The sequence below is a fragment of the Bufo bufo genome, chromosome 6, assembly GCF_905171765.1.
Source record: "Bufo bufo chromosome 6, aBufBuf1.1, whole genome shotgun sequence".
In the NCBI taxonomy this organism is placed as follows: Eukaryota; Metazoa; Chordata; class Amphibia; order Anura; family Bufonidae; genus Bufo; species Bufo bufo.
Window position 1 is genome coordinate 188,079,342 of NC_053394.1, and position 20,625 is coordinate 188,099,966.

General features: G+C 43.6%; 1 protein-coding gene across 2 annotated transcripts in view; it reads left to right on the top strand.

The window, feature by feature from the left end:
* ZFP91 (ZFP91 zinc finger protein, atypical E3 ubiquitin ligase) overlaps positions 1-20,625 on the top strand; it is a 273,314-nt gene that overhangs the window by 45,213 nt on the left and 207,476 nt on the right. For both annotated transcript variants that reach the window (XM_040438017.1, XM_040438016.1), the window contains 3 exons: positions 19,646-19,685; positions 19,783-19,884; positions 20,362-20,466. In XM_040438017.1, coding sequence (XP_040293951.1) covers positions 19,646-19,685; positions 19,783-19,884; positions 20,362-20,466 — 247 coding nt within the window. The remainder of the gene's footprint in view (positions 1-19,645; positions 19,686-19,782; positions 19,885-20,361; positions 20,467-20,625) is intronic.

Below are 20,625 nucleotides of genomic sequence, written 5' to 3' on the forward strand. Positions count from 1 at the left end.
TAGGGGATAGTGTCATACTTGTAAAAAATTTGGGATGCTTTGTCCCATATTACCACTTATGAAAATGAAACATTTGAAGCTAAGACTACATATATGGTATATTTCACCCTATTAAATGCGCTTGCCCAAAAAATGCACCTAGGTTTTAGAGGAGGAAATTAAGAAAAATGTTATTTTTTTTCATCAGACCTCAGACTAGACTCCTAATGTTAATCAATCGTCCGCTCAGACCCCATTGTTAATTAGGCCCCAGCTCAGACCCCGAATCAGACCTTATATCAGACCCGCAATGTTAATTAGACCGCAGCTTGGACTCGCAATCAGACCTCAGAACTGACCCCCAATGTTAATCAGACCTCCGATCAGAGGGAAAAAAAATTCTCAACTCTCCTGTCCTGGATGCCACCGTCTCTCCTGAGATTCAGTGCTCTTCCTGCCATGCTGGGGTGTGACCCGATGTTGTGCCTGCAAGAGTAGACCAGGAAGTGGTAGTACAAAGCAACACAGGAAGTGTTGTATTCACCGATCATAATGGAAGCGCTCATTAGAATTTGCTCCTAAGAGGCACTGACATTTTTTTCCTCAGTTTTGAGGGAAAAAAGTGTGTCATATAGGGCAAAAAATACGATAATTGAAATACAATGTGATTTTTCATTTTGTCTACATTTAAAAAAAATTATTAAATCTATAAAATGTGTTTGGGGTCAAACCCCACTAGATCCCTACATTTGTTGTTTCCAAAATGGGGTAATTCTTTGGTGGTTTACACTATACGGGTACCTCAGAGTCTCTTCAACTGCGACATGGTGCCTGAAAACCATTCCAGCGAACGCTGCCCTCCAAAAGCCATATGCTGCTCCTTCCCTTCTGAGCCTTGCAGTGTGCCACCTTGCAGCTGTTTACGGCCACGTATGGGGTGTTGCTGTATTCAGGAGAAAATGGTTAATAAATTGTGTGGCGCTTTTTCTCCTGTTACCCTTTGTGAAGGAGGAACTCTGTACTGGCAAACTCAAACCAGCATTAATACTCCTGCCAGCGATTCTTCCTTTTTCCTACCCAGATGCCAGGACTTTTTCTCTTACATATGGGCAGTAGAAAACCAGTTCAGGATACGGCTAAGAGGCTGATTTGCCACTTTTTTGCCTCTGATATGGCACTCTAAAAATGGCATCTCTCGCTCATCAGATGCAGCTTCAGTGAGGACTACACAGGTGGTGGCAGCACCGTGAAGGCCTTTGATGACTGTTACTGATGCTCCGTCATCGCCAGACCCACACCTGGAGCATGCAACTACCGAAATGTTTGATATTCCAGACTGGTGGGCCTCGACTCCCTCTCCAGCTGCAGCCAAGATTGGGAAGGGTTCACAGGCCTCCAAGGGTACTAGATGTCCCAAGCCAGGTATCTCTTCGTGACACCGGTCGAAATGTGTCTCCACCTGGGGGTATTCCGGCTGCGTAATCGCCTCACACAGTCAGAAGAAACAAACCAAGCATGCCAAGGCCCCCGCAGATGCTGATGTGGGGCAATCTAAGGCCCTGGTCTGTGATATGCAAACACTGGAGGTGTCAGACCTCTTTGCTCATTTTCAGGCCTCTGATAACGAGGCATCCGAAACCACTCTGAAGCTGATGTTGTCAGCTCTTTGCATGGGGACTTTTCAAAACTCGTGGAGCCATTTCAATCCTCTCTCTCTAAGACTTTGTATCTCATATGGAAACTAAGATGGCTGTCTTTGCATTAGCATATGAGTTTGGGGTGGGCGATATGGCCTAAAATCTATATTGCGATATAATTTTAAGCATGCGCAATATATATATATGGCAATATATTGTTTTCTATATTTGGGGGGGTGTTTAAACTTTTTTTTTTTTTTTTTACTTTTTATTTAACAACTATTAGCCTCCTTAAGGGCTAGTGCCCTTGTCATATTCACCCTAATAGAGCTCTATTAGGGTGAATAGGACTTTACACTCTCCCTGTACTTTGTGCACACAACAGCAGCCAGCCTCTCATGTGCCCCCCAGCCTCTGATCCGCCCCCCAGCCTCTGATCCGCCCCCCAGCCTCTGATCAGCCCCCCAGCCTCTCATGTGCCCCCAGCCTCTCCCTCTTATCAGCCCCCTCTGGTAACTCAAAACCACCCCCCCTCCCTCCCCAGTATTAATCATTGGTGGCAGTGGCCACAGGGTCCCCCTCCTCCCCCCCATCATTGGTGGCAGTGGGCAGTTCCGACGTGAGCAGCGTGAGCAGCATTATACTCACGCGCGGCGTGGCCGCCGGGCGCTCCTTCTCATAGGTCTGTGCGGCGCATTGCTAATGCTATAAGCATTAGCAATGCGCCGCACAGACAGAAGGAGCGACCGGCGGCCACGGCGCACGTGAGTATAATGCTGCTCACTAACATACCATGGCAGCCAGGACTTCAGTAGCGTGACTCCTGGCTGCCATGGTAACCGATCGGAGCCCCAGCATTACACTGCTGGGACTCTGATCGGAACTGCCCACTGCCACTAATGCAGAGACTAAAGAACATTCTCGGCACCCGACCTCTGAAAGGACGCTGTGATCTGCGCGATTAATCCCTCAACTGAGGGGTTAATTGCGGCGGATCGCAGCGTACAGTCATAGGGGCCGGGATATGGCCGGTACATGAACGCTACGTTGGTATTCAGGCATTCATTGGTGGCGCAGTTGCCACAGTCCCTCCCCTCCTCCTACTCTGTTCTTATTGGTGGCCAGCGGCAGCCGCGCACAGTGGGGAGGGAGGGACTCCCTCCTTCTCCACTGTGCCGGCTCAGGAGAACATGGTGTGCGCCGAGAGCGCGATCATTCACTACCGCTCCGTGGTCATATCGCGGTCCGGCGATATAGACGTTATGCACAAAATCCATATCGTGGCACAAATTTATATCGCATATCGCCTATATCGCCCACCCCTAATATGAGTTAGTGGACTGTTGCCTCCCTTAATGACAAGTACGATGCTCTGCAGGCCAAGTTGCCTGACCTGGTCGAATATGAGTTGGATATTGACGGAGCCCACAGGGTCCCGAAGTAGGGTTGAGCGATTCTTTTAAAAACTAAGTAAAGAATATCAGCTCTGTCCTACAGTAAATGTTTTAGCCTCTGCAGAGGTCTTTCCGAAGTTTCAGCAAATATTGCAATACTTGCTTCATCTCGCCTCTATCACATGTCACCTTGTTTATTCACATAAATTACTGTATCAAAAAACGAAGCTTCGTTAGTGAGGCACAAAGCCAAGTTTGGTTAGTATTTTGATACAGTAATTTATGCGAATAAACAAATTGACACGTGATAGTGGCGAGATAAAGTAAGTCAATCGATATTTGCTGAATTTTCGGAAAATCTCAGTGGAGGCAATAGATTTTACAGTAGGATGGAGCCAGTATTCTTGACAAAGTTTTTAAAAGAATCGGGTTTGGATACAGCAATTCGAACCTGATTCGCTCAACCCTATCCCCAAGCCTCTACCTGATAATGTCCCCAGGGACGTTTTGGCTCAGTTTGCTTATTACCATTTGAAGGATAGACTGAATGCTGCATCCAGGAAACGTCAGCATTTACCTGCCTGTTTTTGTTTTTGCATCATTTATTTTTTTCCTCCCCACGTTCCAATAGCCATAACTTTTATTTTTCCATACACATATCCATATGAGGGCTTATTTTTTGCGGGACAATATGCATTTTTAATGGCACCATTTAATGGAAAACGGGAATTTTTTTTGGGGGGGGGGGGTAAAGTTAAAAAAAAAACACACAACAAACTGTAGTTTTCATTGGTACCATTTTTGTCGTATGTACGACTGATCACTGTAATTCAGTTTTTAGTTCTATTAGTTCTTTAATAGTTCAGCATTCCCTATCATTGTGGCCGGCACCCACTGAGTGTGAAGTGGGCTCGTCGCAGCAGCCCGCTCCTTACAGTTGCAGGCGCTTAAAGTTGTACATGTATTACATTATGCGTTAAGGGGTTAAAGACTATAAAAAAAAATCCTTTGCATAAGACCCAGGACCGGATTGTTTTGCAGACGATTTCTATCTTAGGTTTTCCTCTATTTTATTCCCGTATCTTCGCAAGGTCTTCCTTCGAGGAGCTGAGACCAGTGAGCCTCCCAAAACTGTGTAAATGTCTGAATAACCCTTCCCATTTTCGCTGCATATCATTGTTGAAAAAGAACATTAATCTGTATGCTAAAATATTGGCTGATCATTTGAAAACAGTTTTATCTTCCCTTAGACCTTTCTCTTATGCAGCACTGCGAGAGACATGGAATCCCCTATAGAAGCTGAGAAAGTGTTTCACAGTATTAACTGGCAATATGCTTTCTCGACCCTATCGAAATTCTGAATCCAGGACCCTATTCAATAAGCCAATTAGGCACTCAATTCCAACCCAGTCTTTATTAACTATTGGTACCTGCCCAGGGTGGTCCCCTCTTCCCTTTATTTTATGTCTTGGCAGTCGGCCCCGGATGGAGCTGATTAGACGTCATAATTGAAGACAGAGATTATAAAATAGCTCTCTTTGCAGATGATATCATTTTGACTTGTACAAACCCATTGCTGTCCCTGGATTCTGTCTTTGTCTAAGGCCTCATGCACACGACCGTTGTGTGCATCCGTGGCCGTTGTGCCGTTTTCTGTTTGTTTTTTTTCGCGGACCCATTGACTTTCAATGGGTCCGTGGAAAAATCGGAAAATGCACCGTTTTGCAGCCGAGACCGTGATCCGTGTATCCTGTCCGTCAAAAAAATATGACCTGTCCTATTTTTTTGACTGACAACGGTTCACGGACCCATTCAAGTCAACGGGTCCGTGAAAGAACACGGATGCACACAAGATTGGCATCCGTGTCCGTGATCCGTGGCCGTAGGTTACTTTTTATACAGACGGATCCGAAGATCCGTCTGCATAAAAGCTTTTTTATAGCTGAGTTTTCACTTCGTGAAAACTCAGAACCGACAGTATATTCTAACACAGAGGCGTTCCCATGGTGATGGGGACGCTTCAGGTTAGAATATACTAAAAGAACTGTGTACATGACTGCCCCCTGCTGCCTGGCAGCAGGGGGCAGTTCCCCTTCCCCTGTAGTTAACACATTGGTGGCCAGTGGGCCCCCCCCTCCCTCCCCTGTAGTTAACTCGTTGGTGGCCAGTGGGCCCCCCCCTCCCTCCCCTGTAGTTAACTGGTCATGTCACTTACCAGTAGGAGGAGCTCCCGGCCGGACGCAGACATCGCAGCTCACAGGTAAGTATAATGGTTCTACAAATTGCTAAGTAACCATGGCAACCGGGACTGCAGTAACGTCCTGGTTGCCATGGTTACCGATCAAAGCCCCAGCGATTAAACTGGGACTCCGATCGGTACACTCCGCTGCCACCAATGATAGGGGGGAGATTTTAATTAGGAGGGGGAGGGAGGGGAGAAGGCCCACTGGCCACCAACGAGTTAACTACAGGGGAGGGAGGGGGGCCGGCCGCACAATTTCTCACAATTCCAATAATAATCCCTAGAATGTTTTTTTGTTAAAGCAGAGTCTATCTTACATACCTTTATTTGGGCAGGATGGAAGTGTAGAGTTCCCGTTTTGATTTTGACGCGTCACAGATCGGCAGTAGGCCTTGGCTTACTCAACCTAAGAGATTACCACAATGCCAGTATACTAGATCAATCTCTGCATTGGTGGTCCTGTGAATCATTCAAATTGTGGCTGGAGATGGAGAAACATATGAGCACTGGTAATTCCTTACCAGGCAACCTCCGTCTTCGTACCTCTCCTCTCCGCTTGGAAATATCTTCTTTCTCATTCTTTCCGTTCCACTGTGTGTTCCTTACAATACTTTCCTCTGGATTTTGTGGAATGTAATACACCAGGCTTGTCTCTTTCTTCCTGGAGAATAAAAGGAGTAACCTCAGTGTCATTTGTATGACCTATTTGGTCACTTGCATTTTGATTTTTCTAAAGTCCCCAATGTTGATTTTATAGATTTTTGCAGATTCCAAATGTTCTGTTTCCATGGTAGTTGGGGCTCTATACAGTGGATCTGCTGGTGCTCTGCCTACTCAATAGGTCTCTTGTGTAAAAAAAAAAAAAAAGGGAATTTCAGCATTTTATAATATTTTAGACTAAACTCTGATCATTAAAATTACATAATTATGGAACCTTACTTTATACTTTGTGGGAATGTCCCATCATAAAGCCCCTGTGGACACCAACTTCGACTATTATTCGGAATCTTACTATCACGGTCGGCGTGACTATCACATACGTGACGCAGAGGGAGGGAACAAGGAAGGCCCTGCCCAAGTGAGAGGGAAGGTGGTGACCCCTGACTCACCTAGCGGCTGGCACCTGGCTGCCCTGACGTCCCTAGACGGGTTCCTTACCCGTACGCCGATCACGTGCCTAAAGCCCTGGCTTTCCCTAAGCTGAGCCCTAGATAGTGAACAGGGCGGTGGGAACACTAGTCCGCACCACTAGCTCTAAAGGAAAACACCAAGGGAAGGACAGACAATACAAACTCAACATATAATCCCAGGTGGGCGACAACAGGAGACAACAAGAAGCCCAACAGGGATCCGGAGGGTAGCACTCTGGAACGACAACCAGGATTCACAACTCCAGTGGGTCAGTATAGATGTCCAGGCAGGAAGCTCTATAACTGGCAACTAGAGAAGTGTGAGGGGAGAATATAAGGAGGTTGGGAGTGGCAGACAAGAAACAGCTGAGGAGGAGAAGCTACGGATCCCTGATTGAGACAAAAAGGATAGCAAGGCAAACACAGAAAACAATAACTAAGAAACAACGTGATCTTTAGATATAGAGCGCGCAGCCACCCGCTGCGACCTCCTGACCCCGGGTATAACGGAGTCAGACGTGGCTCTTGATACCCTCGTGACACTTACCCAACTCCATGTTTCTCTTTCCCCCAGTCAGCACTACTTACAGGAATTATGGGGTTCCGCTCCTCTTTTAGAATGGTGACGGCCTTTCTTTTTATGGCCACTAAATTGGTGATTACGCTTCACTGGAAATCACCAATACAACCTTATATAAATGAGACAATAGTAAGGAAGCAATATAGATAATAACAATACAAGTGTATTAACTTTTTCTTCATAATAAATGCTATTTGCTGAAGTAACAACCACTTTAAGGTCAACATTTTTGAGTATAGTTTAATGTCAGTATTACTAAGGTAACTGGTGTGATAGTTGCTGCAGTGAGTGGTGTTTATACCTGGTTTCAGCAATACCGTAACATAGGCTAATAGGGAATGACTGGGAAAAGTTACTCCCTCAGATACGGCCTGAAAAGCTTCTAAAATAAGAGGTGTTTTAGCTTTGCTGAATACTTTATAAATCCTCAGTGTGAACTCCTCAGGGCTTGCGCATTTCCCTATCTTTAGATCTTTGATGGCTGCCTCCACTTTACTGATCAAGAACTCGCCCTTCAAGCCTACCATCTCCTTGGATCCGTTAGATGTCATGTGGATTTGTGAGAGATAGTCAGTCAGAGATTTTAGCTAGTGTAAGAGGGTTATCCAAAGAGGAGTACTTAGTATAACTATGGACTAATAATAGTCTGAACTCCTCAAGAATAGCCTCAGTAGAGGGCATCACTCCTTTTGAAGGTGAGTTGAGAGACATTATCCGAGATTGAGGAAGTCTAGGATGTAAAGCCCTGGACAGCCATTTACCTCCTTTTTCACTATTCTTGAAAAATCCCCTTTTTAATCTATCCCTCGCTAGAGGGATTTGATAATGATAGTGGCCTCAGTGTCATCTGACTTTTATGATGGTCGGTAAAGTGTGTGATAGCTTTCTGGATCTCTGCTGTGTACAAGGTGTCATTTAATAGATCATCATTTACTCTCCAAGTATAACCCCCCACCGCCCCCCTACTAGACCCAGGCGTTAAACCAATTGAGCATAACAGAGGAGCATGGTTTGACCATAAGAATAGTTCTAGTGAGCATTTAGGAGGCTAGTCTAATAAGAAATTAGAATGTAATCATTTCTTGTATAGCAGTTATGGACCATTGATTGGAAACTATAGTCCCTGTTCCTGGGGTGCAGGGGTATTAGACCTGGAGATAGTCGAGCAGATCATCGGCAACAAGCATTCGTAGGAATGCTGTTTGGTGATGATCTGCCTGTGTAAAAGGGCTGCCGATTAGCCAATGAACGAGGAAACGCTCGTTCATCTGGTCATCGCAATTTTTAACCAGGCTAAAATAATTGTTTGCTGGCAGCAGATCATGCTGTCTAATCATGGTCTGCTGCCGGCAAATAATGATTCTGTATGGGGACGAGTGATGACATTACTGAGAAGGAGATTGCTTAATGTAATAATAGTGGTCTCCTTCACTGACAAGCAGGCGATTGTTGGGAAGGAATGCTTCCTTACCGAAAATTAAATTGCTGATCTGCAGGTCTAATACAGGCCTAAGACTATGTCTGTTTTCTTATTCGTCATATATTGAAAGACCTGCCCAAGTGGAAATCTGATCTCTAGAGTGAAGAAGCCACATAAGATTGGGATTGAGACCGTAGGGAGGGGGAAGACATAACACTCTCACAAGACAGAACATATGGCACCCATACTTAAACAAAAACACACCCCTAGTCTAAAAACTCAGGTATTTGGGCATTCATACTTAACTCAGTTCCATCTACCAGACAGCTCTTGAGACCCTACTTGGGCTAGTTGAAGCCATGGTTCCGTGAACTTCATGAAACCTGTACAGTCGTGGCCAAAAGTTTTGAGAATTACATAAATATTGGAAATTGGAAAAGTTGCTGCTTAAGTTTTTATAATAGCAATTTGCATATACTCCAGAATGTTATGAAGAGTGATCAGATGAATTGCATAGTCCTTCTTTGCCATGAAAATTAACTTAATCCCAAAAAAACCTTTCCACTGCATTTCATTGCTGTCATTAAAGGACCTGCTGAGATCATTTCAGTAATCGTCTTGTTAACTCAGGTGAGAATGTTGATGAGCACAAGGCTGGAGATCATTATGTCAGGCTGATTGGGTTAAAATGGCAGACTTGACATGTTAAAAGGAGGGTGATGCTTGAAATCATTGTTCTTCCATTGTTAACCATGGTGACCTGCAAAGAAACGCGTGCAGCCATCATTGCGTTGCATAAAAATGGCTTAACAGGCAAGGATATTGTGGCTACTAAGATTGCACCTCAATCAACAATTTATAGTATCATCAAGAACTTCAAGGAAGGAGGTTCAATTCTTGTTAAGAAGGCTTCAGGGCATCCAAGAAAGTCCAGCAAGCGCCAGGATCGTCTCCTAAAGAGGATTCAGCTGCGGGATCGGAGTGCCACCAGTGCAGAGCTTGCTCAGGAATGGCAGCAGGCAGGTGTGAGCGCATCTGCACGCACAGTGAGGCGAAGACTTTTGGAAGATGGCCTGGTGTCAAGAAGGCCAGCAAAGAAGCCACTTCTCTCCAAAAAAAACATCAGGGACAGATTGATCTTCTGCAGAAAGTATGGTGAATGGACTGCTGAGGACTGGGGCAAAGTCATATTCTCCGATGAAGCCTCTTTCCGATTGTTTGGGGCATCTGGAAAAAGGCTTGTCCAGAGAAGAAAAGGTGAGCGCTACCATCAGTCCTGTGTCATGCCAACAGTAAAGCATCCTGAGACCATTCATGTGTGGGGTTGCTTCTCATCCAAGGGAGTGGGCTCACTCACAATTTTGCCCAAAAACACAGCCATGAATAAAGAATGGTACCAAAACACCCCCCCAACAGCAACTTCTTCCAAAAATCCAACAACAGTTTGGTGAAGAACAATGCATTTTCCAGCACGATGGAGCACCGTGCCATAAGGCAAAAGTGATAACTAAATGGCTCGGGGACCAAAACGTTGACATTTTGGGTCCATGGCCTGGAAACTCCCCAGATCTTAATCCCATTGAGAACTTGTCAAGCCTCAAGAGGCGGGTGGACAAACAAAAACCCACTAATTCTGACAAACTCCAAGAAGTGATTATGAAAGAATGGGTTGCTATCAGTCAGGAATTGGCCCAGAAGTTGATTGAGAGCATGCCCAGTGGAATTGCAGAGGTCCTGAAAAAGAGGGGCCAACACTGCAAATACTGACTCTTTGCATAAATGTCATGTAATTGTCGATAAAAGCCTTTGAAACGTATGAAGTGCGTGTAATTATATTTCACTACATCACAGAAACAACTGAAACAAAGATCTAAAAGCAGTTTAGCAGCAAACTTTGTGAAAACTAATATTTGTGTCATTCTCAAAACTTTTGGACACGACTGTACATTTAGAGTAAATAAGATATACTAAAGGCTGTATTACACTGTCCAATTATTATTATTTTTTTAGCATATAATTGCTAACGAGCATTTGCATGAACGCTTGTTAATGATCATCTTGCAGTGTAATACTACCGCTGATTGCCCGATGAATGAGCAAACTCTCGATCATCGGGCAATCCAAATAATTTGCAGGCAGGAGATCGTGGTCTCTAATAACGATCTGCCGCTGGAACACAACTATACAGCATTGGGACGAGCGATGGCATAATGATTGCTCCTCCCCATGCTGCGGAGGAGATCGCTGCATGTAATAGCAGTGGCCTCCGACGATAGCGAGCGGGCGATTCAGCCTTAAGAAGCGGTCAACACTAGCCCCGAGGCACAATCATGGGTGTAAAGTCCACAAGTCCTAACAGAAAGGTAGATAACAAAAAACAGAAACAATAGTACTTGCTAGCACTTGTAAGACAAGCCAGTAGTCTCAGAATATGGTGGTTTCGCTCTGGCAGTGGTAAAACACACAGTCTGGTCCTGGAGCTTGATTACGACGATGGGGTCTATTTCCTGCAGGACAATGTTGACTTGAACCGTTAACTTCTTTCATGTTGTGGAAGACCTGGAGGAGATCGTGGTGTCTAATAACGATCTGCCGCTGGAACACAACTATACAGCATGGGGACGAGCGATGGCATAATGATTGCTCCTCCCCATGCTGCGGAGGAGATCGCTGCATGTAATAGCAGTGGCCTCCGACGATAGCGAGCGGGCGATTCAGCCTTAAGAAGCGGTCAACACTAGCCCCGAGGCACAATCATGGGTGTAAAGTCCACAAGTCCTAACAGAAAGGTAGATAACAAAAAACAGAAACAATAGTACTTGCTAGCACTTGTAAGACAAGCCAGTAGTCTCAGAATATGGTGGTTTCGCTCTGGCAGTGGTAAAACACACAGTCTGGTCCTGGAGCTTGATTACGACGATGGGGTCTATTTCCTGCAGGACAATGTTGACTTGAACCGTTAACTTCTTTCATGTTGTGGAAGACCTGGAGGGAGACTTGGTTTGTCAATCCAGTAGTGAAACCATGGGTAGCTCAAAAGTCCCGAGGAAGTTCAGAAGATCTAGTGACTTGAAACTGGCTGATTTCCCCTTATGTGAGGTAAATAGTTTTGAAGGGAAGCCCGTCCTGTAGGGAATTCTCGAAGGGCAGAGAGAAGGGGTCGGAGGGCTCTGGGTATGTCTGGAGAGGTCCTCCATTATTGCAATAGAATCATTGTTAAGCTGGAGTTCAGGCTGCTCTCAAGCGGTTTTCATCTTTTTCTCTTTCTCTGTAAAGAAATGAATCCGGCTTATGGTGTCCCTTGGCCTGGCCAGATCAGAGGGCTTAGGACTGAGAGATCTATGTATGTGGTCTATAAGAAATAGAGTCCTTCGCCGACTTGCCAAGCAAGGCCTTAAACCGGTGGTATAGTCTCTAGAATGCCCCGTATACAGAGTTTGTTATGGTGTTGTCTATTTTTTAGGTCATCTAAAAAATGCCCCATCACACTGGAAATTTGTGGGGCCTGCTCCTGCAAAATGCCTAGTTGAGAAAGAATCCCTTCTTGTCCCTCTTCAACCTCCTCCGCCCAAGCTGTTGCATGCCCTCCTTGACTGCTTCCCATCCTTCTTTTGTACTGTATCTGCTCCAGCCTGTTGAGATGGGACTCTATCTCCTTCTTGGTGTCCCCTTCTTTCGGGCCAGAGGAATTGGGTCCTGATGTGACTGCAGGTTGTGAGCCAGAGCACCGGAGTGGAGAGAAAGGTGAGTCTTCAGGCTGTGATCACGGGCCTACCAATTCAGTCAGTGCCATCTTTCTTTCCACGCTATCGTCTGGAGGCTAAGAGCCCGGCTGGAAAAAATGCTGGATTCTGCTCACTTCAGTGTCTTTTGGAGGTACTGGGATCGTGTCTTGCCCATCTTCTTGTCCCCCACCGTTGCCACTTACTTATCAACCGGTAGATCTGAGAAAATGACAGCTTTGCTGTACAGGCTGCCAGGAGCTCATCAAATGTACTGCTCACTGTGCCATTAGCAAGTCACGTCCCCTTCCCCAGAACTGTTTTGAGTTGACCTGGACTGGAATAGGATCGAGCATGTTAACCTCTGTTGACATTGTGTATGCTCAGTTTCATGGAGATATGGTTGTATTCTATATTTTTTTATTTGTATGTGTACTTTCTTACCGTTGAAAAAATGTAAATAATATATATAAAATGTAATAAATATTTTTTTTTAGCAACTGTATGCCTGTATAAGTGTGCATTGTATTGGCGCCTGACACATTTTCAGCCCAAATTTGTGCCATGAAAGAACCTGTGTGCATCATTCCTTTTTGGCTCTGCCATGTGTCTGGACCATATGTCCCGGAGCGGTATTGATCGTGCGCACAGGAGCACACAGCATCATAGATTACAATGATGCTGTGCACGTCGAGCCGCCCGCGGGACTATTGTCCCGCACTCATAAGATCATGTGAGTGCGGGACAATAGCCCCGCGGGTGGCCCGATGTCCACAGCATCATTGTAATCTATGATGCTGTGTGCTCCCGTGCGCATGATCAATGCCGCTCACGGACTGTATATCTCGGAGGGCATACGGTCGTGTGCAAGAAGCCTAACACTGACGTTAAAATACATAGTAGTACAGGAATAGTGCAATGTATGAAGCAATCAAAAGATAGTCTATTATAGTCCCCTTTTGGGATTAGTAAATGGTTAAAAAAAAGACATATATATATATATATATATATATATATATATAATATTTTTTTTTCTCTACAGAACTGTGTGAAGGCTTGATTTTTGCGGGAAGTCTTGATTGGTATAATTTTGGGGTACATAACAGTTTTTGGTGGCAAATAGAGATGAGCGAATTTCATATTTTGAAATTCGTTTGCGGTTCGTCTTGAGGTATTTAGTGAATTGCATTATGTATTCCGTTTCCACGGACCATAACGCAATTCCATGATGGAATGCATAACGGAATGCCATCATAATAGAAGTCTATTGCCTGCATAACGGATCTGTCCAGCATAACGCAAACTTATAATCAATGGGGACGGAGCAGCAGTTCGGGGGCACACGTTCACTAGCGGCAGGACGGATCCGACAGGCTGTTCACCCGACGGAACAGCCTGCCGGAGATCCATTCCGCTAGTGTGAAAGTAGCCTTAGTGGACAACCCCTTTAACCCCTTAGGGACCCATGACGTATCGGTACGGCATGGCTCCCGAGTCCTTAAGGACCCATGACGTACCGGTACGTCATGTGTTGTTCCGATCACCGCCGCCTGGCGGGCGGTGATCGGAACAAGGTGCCTGCTCAAATCATTGAGCAGGCACCTCGGCTAAATTCAGACCTGCGGTTTGCGTCTTTTCTAAGTTGCGGTGGTGGTGCCATCGGGTTCCCATGGGGCTGTGGGGGGGACCCGATGGCATGGAAGGCAGCGCGATGTCGAAGGAAGGCATCGCGCTGCCTTCCGGTGACGAGCCTGTGAGATCCAGCCCCCTGGATCTCACAGGCCGGAAGCTGTATGAGTAATACATACAGTATTACTCATACAGCCAATGCATTCCAATACAGAAGTATTGGAATGCAGTGTAAAGGATTAGACCCCCAAAAGTTCAAGTCCCAATGTGGGACAAAAAATAAAGTGAAAAAAAAAAGTTGAAAAAATAAAGTTTCCCCCCCCCAAAATTTTTAAGTTTCAAGTAAAAATAAACAAAAACTTCATTTTCCCCAAATAAAGTTAAAAAAAATTGGTAAAAAATAGGGGGAAAAAAAGTATACATATTAGGTATCGCGTCCGTATCTATAAACATATCACATGACCTAATCCCTCAGATGAACACCGTAAAAAATAAAAAATAAAAACTGTGCTAAATAAACAATTTTTTTGTCACCTTACATCACAAAAAGTACAACAGCAAGCGATCAAAAAGGCGTTTGCCCACCAAAATAGTACCAATCTAACCGTCACCTCATCCCACAAAAAATTAGCCCCTACCTGAGGCAATCGCCCAAAAAAAAAACAACTATGGCTCAGAATATGGAGACACTAAAACATCTTTTTTTTTTTTTTTGAAAAAAGCTGTTATTGTGTAAAACTTGCATAAATAAAAAAAGTATACATATTTGGTATCACCGCGTTCGTATCGACCGGCTCTATAAAAATATCACATGACCTAACCCCTCAGATGAACACCGTAAAAATTTTTAAATAAAAACTGTGCTAAATAAACCATTTTTTGTCACCTTACATCACAAAAAGTGTAATAGCAAGCGATCAAAAAGTCACACGCCCCCCAAAATAGTGCCAATAAAACCATCATCTCATCCGGCAAAAATCATACCCTACCCAAGGTAATCGCCCAAAAACTGAATAAATTATGGCTCTCAGACTATGGAAACACTAAAACATGATTTTTTTGTTTCAAAAAAGAAATCATTGTGTAAAACTTACATAAATAAAAAAAAGTATACATATTAGGTATCGCCGCATCCGTGACAACCTGGTCTATAGCAATATCACATGATCTAACCTGTCAGATGAATGTTGTAAATGAAAAATAAAAACAGTGCCAAAACAGCTATTTCTTGCCACCTTGTCTCACAAAAAGTGTAATATAGAGCAACCAAAAATCATATGTACCCTAAACTAGTACCAACAAAACTGCCACCCTATCTCGTAGTTTCTAAAATGGGGTCACTTTTTTGGAGTTTCTACTCTAGGGGTGCATCAGGGGGGCTTCAAATGGGACATGGTGTCAAAAAAAACAGTCCAGCAAAATCTGCCTTCCAAAAACCGTATGGCATTCCTTTCCTTCTGCGCCCTGCTGGGTGCCCGTACAGCAGTTTACGACCACATATGGGGTGTTTCTGTAAACTACAGAATCGGGGCCATAAATAATGAGTTTTGTTTGGCTGTTAACCCTTGCTTTGTTACTGGGAAAAATGGATTAAAATGGAAAATTTGCCCAAAAATTTAAATTCTGAAATTTCATCTCCATTTGCCAATAACTCTTGTGGGACATCTAAAGGGTTAACGACGTTTGTAAAATCCGTTTTGAATACCTTGAGGGGTGTAGTTTCTTAGATGGGGTCACTTTTATAAAGTTTCTACTCTAGGGGTGCATCAGGGGGGCTTCAAATGGGACATGGTGTAAAAAAAAACAGTCCAGCAAAACCTGCCTTCCAAAAACCATATGGCATTCCTTTCCTTCTGCGCCCTGCCGTGTGCCCGTACAGCGGTTTACGACCACATATGGGGTGTTTCTGTAAACCCCAGAATCAGGGCCATAAATAGTGAGTTTGGTTTGGCTGTTAACCCTTGCTTTGTAACTGGAAAAAAATTATTAAAATGCAAAATCTGCCATAAAAGGGAAATTTTAAAATTGTATCTCTATTTTCCATTAATTCTTGTGGAACACCTAAAGGGTTAACAAAGTTTGTAAAATCAGTTTTGAATACCTTGAGGGGTGTAGTTTATAGAATGAGGTCATTTTTGGGTGGTTTCTATTATGTAAGCCTTGCAAAGTGACTTCAGACCTGAACTTGTCCCTAAAAATTGGTTTTTTTAAAATTTCTGAAAAATTTCAAGATTTGCTTCTAAACTTCTAAGCCTTGTAACATCCCCAAAAAATTAAATATCATTCCCAAAATGATCCAAACATGAAGTAGACATATGGGGAATGTAAAGTAATAACTATTTTTGGAGGTATTACTATGTGTTATAGAAGTAGAGAAATTGAAACTTGGAAATTTGCAATTGTTTTACAAATTTTTGGTAAATTTGGTATTTTTTTATAAATAAAAATGAATTTTTTTGACTTCATTTTACCAGTGTCATGAAGTACAATATGTGACGAAAAAACAATCTCAGAATGGCCTGGATAAGTCAAAGCGTTTTAATGTGAAATGTAGAGCAGGTAAACCAGTGGCACTACACCGAACCTAGGATAGTCAGGATGCAAATACCGAGGAGTGGTGCCTCACGGAGGTGCTCAGCCTGTAGCTGCAGTAAGCATATATAATAAAAGGAAGAAGAGAACAAAACGAGCGGCACTCACCGATAGTAGGCAGGTAACTTTATTCCATGGCAGGAGGGGGGTGCATAGGTTGCAGATACAGCAGATAGTAAGCGACAGTCGTTTCGCGCGTGTATGCGCTTCTTCTGGCTTTCCCCAGCCAGAAGAAGCGCATACACGCGTGAAACGGCTGTCGCTTACTTTCTGCTGTATCTGCAACCTATGCACCCCCCTCCTGCCATGGAATAAAGTTACCTGCCTACTATCGGTGAGTGCCGCTCGTTTTGTTCTCTTCTTCCTTTTATTATCAAAGCGTTTTAAAGTTATCAGCACTTAAAGTGACACTGGTCAGATTTGCAAAAAATGGCCAAGTCCTTAAGGTGAAATAGGTCCTTAAGGAGTTAATGACAAGGCCTTAGTGACCAAGCCAGATTTTCGAAATCTGGCGTATGTGACTTTATCAGAGAATAATAGATAATAATAATCAGAGAAAAACATAGTTTTTTTCCTCACATATTGTACTATATTTAGATGGTAAAATTAGACCTCGTCGATCTGATATTTATGACCTATCCTGAGGTAAAAAGCATTGTCATCATTCTTCAGTCAATGCCCCATAATGATAAAGTAAAAACTGAATGTTCAAAATTTTTGCTAATTTATTGAAAAGGAAACATATTACATTGATATAAGTATTCAGACGCTTTACTCCGTACTTAGTTAAAGCACCTTTGTCAGTAATTACAGCCTCCTGTCTTCTTGGGTATGGTGCCACAAGGTTTGCACACCTGGATGTGGAGGGACTGTCAGAGGACAGACATTTTCACGTCTTTCCAGAGATGTTTGATTGGTTTCAAGTCAGGGTTCGGGCTGGGCCAATCAAGGACATTCACAGACGTCCCTCAGCCACACCCGTGTTGTCTTGGCTGTGCACTTGGGGTCATTGTCTTGGAAGGTGAACCTTCTGTTCAGTCTGAGGTCCAAACCACTCTGGTTCTGGTTTTCTTTATGAATATCTCTGTACTTTGCTCCGTTCCACTTTCCCTTAAGCCTGACCAGTCTCCCTGTCCCACACGCTGAAAAACATCACCAGTGCATGATGCTGCCATCACCATTCTGCACTGTAGGGATGGTATTGGGCAGGTTATGAGCAGTGCCTGGGTTCCTCCAGACAGGACACTTAGGCGTCATTTATCAAACTGGTGTAAATTAGAACTGGCTTAGTTGGCCAATCAGATTCCACCTTTTATTTTGGGCAGCTTCTTTGGAAAATGAAAGGAGCAGTCCGGTTGCTATGGGCAACTAAGTCAGTTCTACTTTACACCAGTTTGATAAATGACCCCCTTAGATTTTAGGCCAAAAACTTCAGTTTTGGTTTTATCAGACCAGGAAATCTTAGTTCTCACTGTCTTAAGTGGCATTTCATGTGTCTTAGGCTACATGCACACGACCGTATGTGTTTTGCGGTCCGCAAATTGCAGATCTGCAAAAAAAAAAAAAGTATGACATTCGTATGCCATCTGTGTTTTTTTTTTTTTTCGGATCCATTGTAACAATGCCTAAAACGGACAAGAATAGGACACTATTTTTTTTGCGGGGCTACGGAATGGACATACTTTCAGCATTTTTTGCGGACCCGTTGAAATAAATGGGTCAACATCCTATCCTATGTGCTCTATAGGCAGTTCTTTCCTGATATGGGGGTGTCTTTCCAAATCTTGTCCAATTGAATTTACCACAGGTGGACTCCAGTAAAGGTGTAGGTACACCTCAAAGATCATAAATCTCAAGTTTCATAGCAAAGGGTCTGTTTTTTCCATTTTAATAAATGTGCAAAAGATTACAAAATTCTGTTTTCACTTTTTCATTATCGGGTACTGAGTGCAGATTTATGGAGCAAAACTTGAGTGTTTTTTTATTTTTATTTTAGCACTATGTCATAACATGACAAAATGTGAAAAAATTGAAAGGGTCTGAAGACTTTCTAAATGCATTGTAAATTAATCTGCTCAGCTCCTCCTGGTCTATAACATGCTTCCTGCAGATTGCCCTGCATTCCATGGTGATAGGTTCTGGTTAAAGATAAAACAAGACTGATATGGATGTGTGGGGCTAGAGAAGAACAATACGAGTCTATCAGTGGAAGTATGTAAGCAGTTTTGACCCCTCAAAATTGTTAACAGTTCTACATAGGTGACGTGGAAGCAGTGTAAGCTTGTATACCTTAGGGTGATGGTCATGTAGGACCCTTGGCTCCCTGCACTAAATATTTCCCCAGCTCTTGTCTGCTTTGATTGATGGCTGTAGCATGCAATCAGGAGACTGCTAAAACTATCATGCAGAGGGAAAGGGCTGAGGACATTGAACACGAAGGGCTTGCCTCCATGACATTTGTGCTGGCGATGCTGGAGGTTGTAAAGGGGTTGTCTAGCTTTTACTGCGTGCATCACTTAATAAAAGCTGAACAACCCAGTTTAAAATTCAGATTTCTTGGTCATCACATATTTATAACTGTCAGCAGTTTTGAAGGACAGTAGTTGACAAATTCCCTTTAAAACCACTGGACATCTATTGTAATTTTAAGGGCCGCTGTGCAATCCCATACCACTTGCCAATACTAACATAGTGGCAGTCAGAATGTAATGTTTGGTCTGGGCATAGTTGTTTTAGGGTACTTTCACACTAGCGTTTTTCTTTTCCGGCACTGAGTTCCGTCAAAAGGGCTCAATGCCGGAAAAGAACTGATCAGGTATATCCCCATGCATTCTAAATGGAGAGCATTTCGTTTAGGATGCATCAGGATGTCTTCCGTTCAGTCATTTTGACTGATCAGGCAAAAGATAAAACCGCAGCATGCTACTGTTTTATCTCCAGCCCAAAAAACTGAAGACTCGCCGGAATGCCGGAACCCCCCTTCTGGTCTGCGCATGCGCAGACTGAAAAAAAGGTAAAAAAAAATAATGCCTGATCCGTTTTGCCGGATGACACCGGAAAGACAGATCCTGCATTTCAATGCATTTTTTTTTACTGATCAGGCATTTTTAAGACTGATCAGGATCCTGATCAGTCTTACAAATGCCATCAGCTGGCATACGTTTTGCCGGATCCAGCAGGCAGTTCCGGCGACGGAACTGCTTGCCGGATCACTCTGCCGCAAGTGTGAAAGTAGCCTTAGGGAATAGTTTTGTGATTGTAGGTGACTGTTTGCAACAAGCTACTGTTCATGTTTATTATTTATGATTTTCATTTTACAGAGATCAATGAGGGACCCTCCTCATATACAGCTGGAATCAGGTAATATGTCTACTAGACAATGCAAAGTATCTTATTTAGATACCTGTAGTTAACCTTTTTGGCTTATGCTTGTTCTTTGCTTTTCTCTGCTCTTTAGTGATGAGGAAGAAGAGGACGAAGATGTGTTAATAAGTGAGGAAGAGACTCCATATAAAGATGACCCCACAGATGAAACTTACAGACCCCCTCATATAGAAAGGTAATTACAAGTTACAGTTTACTTAAAGGGGATTTAAGAATTGATGAGAAATCCCTAAGAGCAGGACATTAATATCTAAATGTTGGTTGTCCAACTATCAACACCTCAACCGATCAGCTGTTTGAAGAGGCCATGATGCTCGGACAAGCACCGCGGCTTCATCCTAGGCCTGTGACGTCATTGCCATCTGCTCAATCCCTTTGAAGTGAATGAGGATGAGCTGCAATACAAATCACAGCCAGAATACAATGTGCAGCACTGTGCTTGGTGCATTATGAAGAGGGCAGGGGGTGCTGGTAGTCTGCCCCCCACCATTAAGATATTAATGACCTATCTTGGGGTGAGATTATCAGTGTTTAATTCCCAGAAAACCTATTTAACCTTTTTTAGTACACCCATCTTCCACCATTTGTCTCCAGCTTCTTTCCTCTCAGTAATCCTCTTTTTTGCTTCCCTTTCCTGCCGTCTCCATCTCAGTGAGGATGATGATGACGATGATGATGAGGAGGAATTGATAAGTGAGGAGGAAATTGGTTATAAAGATGACCCCAGGGATAAAAGTTATAGGCCACAACTGAACAGGTACATGTTGCTCGTGTTGTGTGTGTCCCTCATGCTATTTACAGATGCAGCAAACGCCAGCACAATGTGTTAGCCCGGCATAGTAGTGTGCTGTGAAAGTTTTTGAAAGTGTGCTACCAGCCTTCTCCAGTTAAAAATTTTAAACCTGTTATTTACCTA